A 6,000-nucleotide genomic window follows, 5' to 3' on the forward strand; every position below is an offset into this window, starting at 1 on the left:
TTAAAAGCAATAGTGAGAAGTTCTAGCTTACAGATAAATTGACTGAATCTGCACCCTATAAATATAATTCAAGTATCTCAACAAGGAATGAGACCAAATGGACGAAGGACCATCAGAGATGTTTCCTGAATCGTCATTAGTGACCACTAGCATCACCAGGTGGGTGGATTTTAAGTGCTGCTGATGGCTGATGTCAATGAGCAGCAGGACTTTAAGGAAATGAAGGGAAATGTTTTACATTTATCACAGGACCTAATTTGAACACTTAAGTAGCAACTGAATCACATCTATTGTTCAAGGTGCATGAAGAATTGAAATGTTCCCAACCTGGGCCATTAGCCTTGAGCAAACAGGGGGCTCTGGCTCTCAGCCTGGGGGTGAATTTGAACACTCAGAGACTGCAGGGTCCAATAGGAAGAGCTTCGTCAAACATGCATATTTAAATTTGGCTCTGCCACTTACAACAAGGATTCCCTGAGAGATACCTCAAAGCAGCAGTTCCCGAATGTTAAACGTGTATGTAAATCACCTGGCGATCTTGTTAGAATGCAGATCCTGATTAAATCACCCTGAGGGGAGGGGTCTGAGGGGCTGCATTTCTACCCAGCTCCCGTGCTGCTGGCCCCTGGCCCAACTCTGAGTAGCAAGGCTTTTGATTATTGACGGAACATGAGCAAAGCACATGTGTACACAAGAAAACTTCTCATGAACTGTATGTAAAATGACATAAGCATCACCTTACTATATTGATTAAAAATAGTTGGTGATTCAGTTCAACTGCTCAGGAAAAAAGTCCTAGTAGAATAAATTATGTTCCAGATATTCTTCTAATTTTCCTCTTTTTTTTTAAATATATTTTATTGATTTTTTACAGAGAGGAAGGGAGAGAGATAGAGAGTTAGAAACATCGATGAGAGAGAAACTTCGATTAGCTGCCTCCTGCACACCTCCTACTGGGGATGTGCCCGCAACCCAGGTACATGCCCTTGACCGGAATCGAACCTGGGACCTTTCAGTCCGCAGGCCGACGCTCTATCCACTGAGCCAAACCGGTTTCGTCTAATTTTCCTCTTTAACAAAAGCAAAACTGGGAATTGGAAAGGCCAACAAGAAAGATATTCATCCTAAACATTTTTGTTGCTTAGTGAGTGCTTTGAAAAATTAACTTCCATATAACCATCTTAACCAAAAAGATGGGGGGCGGGGGGGAGGGGCGCGGACCAAATCCGGCTTTTTAAAAGAAATTTGCACAATCAGATCCAGTTCCAGATTTGTCTGTAGATCATCTCACTCCAATCAAAACAGAAATAGTGAATTACACGGAAAAGGAAGAAGACAACTGGCTCCAGGAAAACTGATGATGAGAAAAGATTGCTGCAAGGGAAGAAATTAAAAACTAATAAAAGCAAACATAACATAGAAATCAAAGCTGTAGGGATGTCTAATTTCCTTGCCTAAGTATAGCTGTTCTTTTTCATCAGTGTTGGCATTTTCTGTAAGAAATGAGTAAAATTGACAGGTACAATTATTGATTTCTGGAGCATTTCTGTGTTTCTATGTAAAGTATAATCAACAATTCCTGTTCACATGCTGGTTCACAAATTGGCGAAGGAACCCAGAGGGCAAGGAGAGAGCAAAGAAAGAGGCAGGTCACTCCAGATTGGTAGGTGGAAGCGCTCATTAGCAAGGGAACTTATAGACCAGGCTTGTCTTGGGCAGCCACATGACGAAGTCTCCACACCAGGCTGCCAGACTCTTAAAAGCTTGTACAGAGGCCTTAACTGGGTTCAGCCACATATACCATCCAGATGGCCCAACAACACATCACTCTTCAAAGGTTATGACCTTGAAAATGGCTCTCACTATGGGAACGGAACAGGGGCAGAATGAATATTCCAAGCACAGGGGAGGGTGTGAGGAGACTCCAATTGCCTGAGTCCTACTCATGGGTTAACTGACAGTCACATCCTCTGTATGAACTCCTCCAACATCAAGAAAACACAACTTACTGTACTGTGTGAAGAAGACTTTCAGCACTTAGCAGAAAATGCATAACAAACCCTTCCCATGGGAAAGAACCCCTTCCTCATTATTTAGGTTTTGGACAGAATGACCCCCTGTCACACACCTAGACCACCAACACCTTAGTCAGATTAAGCAGCAGCTTGCTTGCCCCGTGATGGATCTCTTCTCAATGGTTCTGGAACCACTGTGACTATAGAATGAAAAACTCTGCTTCAAAGATGCCAGAGGTCCATCAGACACACCAGAAATTCATCTGACTCCCCTCACCTGCATTTTATACTTTGGCTTCCTGCTGCCATCCTGTTTATCCTCTCTCAGCTGCTTGTGGTGGGAGGAAGCCTCATTCATCACCCAGACTGCCAGGAGATTGTTAAGCAAACATGTTTGAATGAATGAAAACCTTGTTTGGTGTCATCAGAGAGAAGAATAAGTGATACATGAGACTGAGGTCTGAGTACCTGGCCCTGTGTCCTGACAGTGCCATCCCTTTGAAAGATAAATGACAGGAAAACTACTAACACCAATTATTAACTTGATTCCTTAGGTCAGTCTATACCAAATCATGAGGCCATTTAGATGCAAAATAGCCACCGAGAGATTTGGTTCTGAAAACATTCCAGATGCAGACACTGAGAAATGTTTAGAGAGGCCAGCAATGAACTCATGCTGGGGAGTACCTCACACTTGCAGACTGTTCTTAGCTTCGCCCCTCCCGGTCATCTGGTTTAACTGCCCCAAGTGGATAGCCTCCTAATTAGGCAGCTCTTCATGCTCCAATTCTGTCACCTGGGAAAACCTGAAGTTTTGAGGATGACAGAGCAGCAGTTCCTTCCACAGGAACACTTGTGTGGGGCATCAGGAGTGGCTTTAAATGGTGGAGGTAATTACTTAATTCAAGCTCTAGCAACTGGCCAAGTAAACATGTAGCAGCCAGGAAGCTATTAGCATGATTTTAAGGCAATTATTCCATTAGTGTTTAATAGTCTCCAATTAGTCTTTTCTGATTGTCAAAGTTTGAATGTCTTTTTTTCCTCCAAAACTTCTCACAGTTGAGTAGTGCAGAAAAGTGCCGTAATCCATTTTTAGACCTGGGGTTATGTGTATGGTTCTAGCAAATCTACATTACAGACTCATGGAAAACTAGGGGGGCAGGGGGGGGTGTACATTTGAAGAAATAGTTCTCAGATGTATTGGGTATGAGAGAAGCTCTGCAGGGGGCCCATTTGGAATATAATACTAACAGGGGTTGGGAAAGTGGTGGAAATTCCCATTGCATCCAATGCTGCGTCATCTTATGTCTCTAGGTATACCAGAACATCAAAGTCAGAGACTTTGTTCCATGGGGAGAAAGGAAAATTGCCCTGTTCTTGTTAATGCATGTTTCCTTGTTTCTTCAACATGGTCAGTACTTGTTGCTACTGAATTATCCAGATACGAACGCCAAAGCATTTTGCTCTAAAATTCCTAGAAGCTCTTCCCTAAGGATCACTGTAGGGTCAGATCTCTGAGCTGATATTAGGCCATTTGCCTTCACTGAGCTGCAACTTTTACATTTGTGAAATGGAGTTCACAGTCCCAGCAATGCCTGCTTCCTGGGGTCTGGGGAAGGATCATGTGATCTGGTCTACATACCAGGGCTCTGAAAAGGGAAGTATTACAGAAATGTAAGAGATTCAGACAGTGTCGTAGCTTCCATCAGAACCAGCAACATGAATTTAGGCTGTTAATCCCTGTCTCTGGAAAGTCACACATCGGAAGACAAGCACCGCTCGCCCCTCTTACCTTCCATGTGTGCAGAAATGCTCAGGGAGAGGCCATGTGAAAGTAACTTCAAAACCAAAGAAAAAAAGGAAGGAAAAAAGAGGATAGGAAATCCTGTGGAAGTGAGAGTGGAATTTTGCCAACAAAGTTGTGCACTTTCTACCATTTCCTTCAAAAGAGCAATCCCCAGGCTCGCCCAGGTAGCAGGCACTGTAGAGTGGAGAGGCTGGGTTGTCTTTTAAGTTGGAAACACATAGGCTCTTGGGAAGCTATCTCCTAAAGAAGGACTCAAGGACACAGCCTCTCCCCTTCCCGGTTGGTGTTCAGAGTGTGGCCTGTGCCTATCAGAGCGGCCAGACATCCACTTGACTGAGGACCATTGATTTGGGCTACTGATCCATTCCAGCAGTGCTGGTTAGAGCCCCCTGGGATTTCCAAGAGAACCCTTCTTTTGCTTTTTGCTTGTTTTAAATTATGTTTCCCCTCAGTGGCTGAGAGGGGGCGCTGGGTGGAGCAAATCAAGAAGAGGTAGAACAGAAGGTTGAACCTAATCGGGCTCAACCAGGGGCAGGTGTGGACCACCTGTGCCTAATGTGTAATTTGTCCTCTGGTCCGACCCGAGAAGGACAAGGCATTCACTCCTTCAGCCCAAGTGGAAAGTCCAGTTGGTAAGGAAGTGCGGCCGTGTCCCGGCTGTCGCCGCGGCCCACTGTCCCGGAGTGTCCTCCCCACCGCACACCTCAGCCAGGGGCTCCAGCGCGCACCAACCCGGAGACCTGCCCAGACCCTGGTGCCAGCCGCGCGCCATGCTGAAGCCTCTGGTGCCTCCCGCCTCTCCCGGCTTTGCCAGGCTCCCTCCTGTTCTCCTGGCTGCGGGGACACCGGGACACCAGGACAATCACTTCTCCTGGTAATCCCACCTCTCCGCCTCGCTGCTCAGGGCTCCCCCGGAGCAGCAAACGCAGGGTCCGCCAGGGCTCGTTTTCGTGACCCGGGAGCTGATGGTCGCCAACAGCGCTGGGATCACGGTCCACCCGGTGGCCACCGGGCCAGGCCCGCGGGTCCTCCCAGACTCCAACCCGGAGCCCTCCGCCCCTCGTCCCTGTCAGCTCCGGGTCAAGGGCGGCGATCACGCTGCCGCCCGTCCCTCAACTTTCATCCCTCTCGGGGAAGCGCTTTGTCTCTTTAAAGGAGACGGGGACCAGGAATAGAAATGGCTCAGGTAGGTTCTACCGGAGAAATCTACCAAATCCTCTGGATTCTGCGCCAGGGATGGAGTCGGAGTTCCAGGCGCTGGACCGAGCCCCCAGGACACCCGCCGGCGCTCACAGCGCACGGTCCCCCACCGGCCCAGATGCGCCCCCCGCCTCCAAGTCTGCGGAGAAGAACGAGGGAGGGGGCACCGGGGGCCAACCCACAGCCCAGCCTTTCCCGCTCCAGCCCTCTGCCACCGCCCGCTGCAAAAGCCCGGCGGCAAGGCAGTCACCTTGATCCCCGCGCCAGGGTCCCCCGAGGTTAGGGAAAGGCCAGCGGCCGGAGGCTCCCGGGCAGCGCTAGCCTGGCCCCAGACCCACCCCGGGACCCGTTTCCCTCCCGCGGGCACCCTGGCAACTTAGCACCTAGTGGCAGAGAAGCAGGGCGGGGCAGGTGGCGGCGCCCGCGCCGTGCGCCCTACCTGGGATGGCTAAATTGGTGAGGGGGATGCTGTGGATGCTCTCCGGGAGAGCGGCCATCCAGTCGGCCAATTTGAGCTCGTTGGTCCCCTGAGACGAGGCCATCGTGCAGGTGGCGTGCGCGCTGCGGTCCCGCACTGCTCGCTGGCAGGCTGGCAGGCTGCTGCCGCTAATCCAGTGTGTGCTCCAGCCCCGCTAGAGTTTACACTCCGCTCTGCGCCACACCCACAGGATGGCGCAGACACACGCGGGTTTCAGTAATTATTCCAAACACCCCATGCTCCCCAGTGCCTCCGCCAGACTCTGCCCAAGCTGAGGCTCCTGACGTCCGCGCTCAGCTTTCTCCTCTCTCCCCTCCCTCCCAGAGTCCCTCCTCCCGCCCTGGCCCTCCTCTGCGTCTCTGCCTTTTCTCGCCATCCTGCAGCTCTTTTTGGCTTTTTTCCCTCTTCTTTTCTTTTTAAATCGTGGTTCATGGTCTTGTTCGGCCCTTTGATGTGACTACCTGATCCTATTTCTATAAAAAACAGTCTTGTGGTCGAGC

At 49.6% G+C, this 6,000-nt stretch overlaps 1 protein-coding gene across 1 annotated transcript in view; it reads right to left on the reverse strand.

Moving 5' to 3' along the window:
• The window catches only part of PLCXD3 (phosphatidylinositol specific phospholipase C X domain containing 3), a 124,131-nt gene extending 118,456 nt beyond the window's left edge, over positions 1 to 5,675 (reverse strand). Inside the window, exon 1 of the mRNA XM_081089901.1 lies at positions 5,462 to 5,675. Coding sequence (XP_080946027.1) covers positions 5,462 to 5,564 — 103 coding nt within the window. The 5' untranslated portion in view covers positions 5,565 to 5,675. The remainder of the gene's footprint in view (positions 1 to 5,461) is intronic.
• Positions 5,676 to 6,000: the final 325 nt, after the last annotated feature.

The sequence above is a fragment of the Myotis nattereri genome (genome assembly GCF_964212035.1).
Source record: "Myotis nattereri genome assembly, chromosome: 4".
Classification (NCBI taxonomy): Eukaryota; Metazoa; Chordata; class Mammalia; order Chiroptera; family Vespertilionidae; genus Myotis; species Myotis nattereri.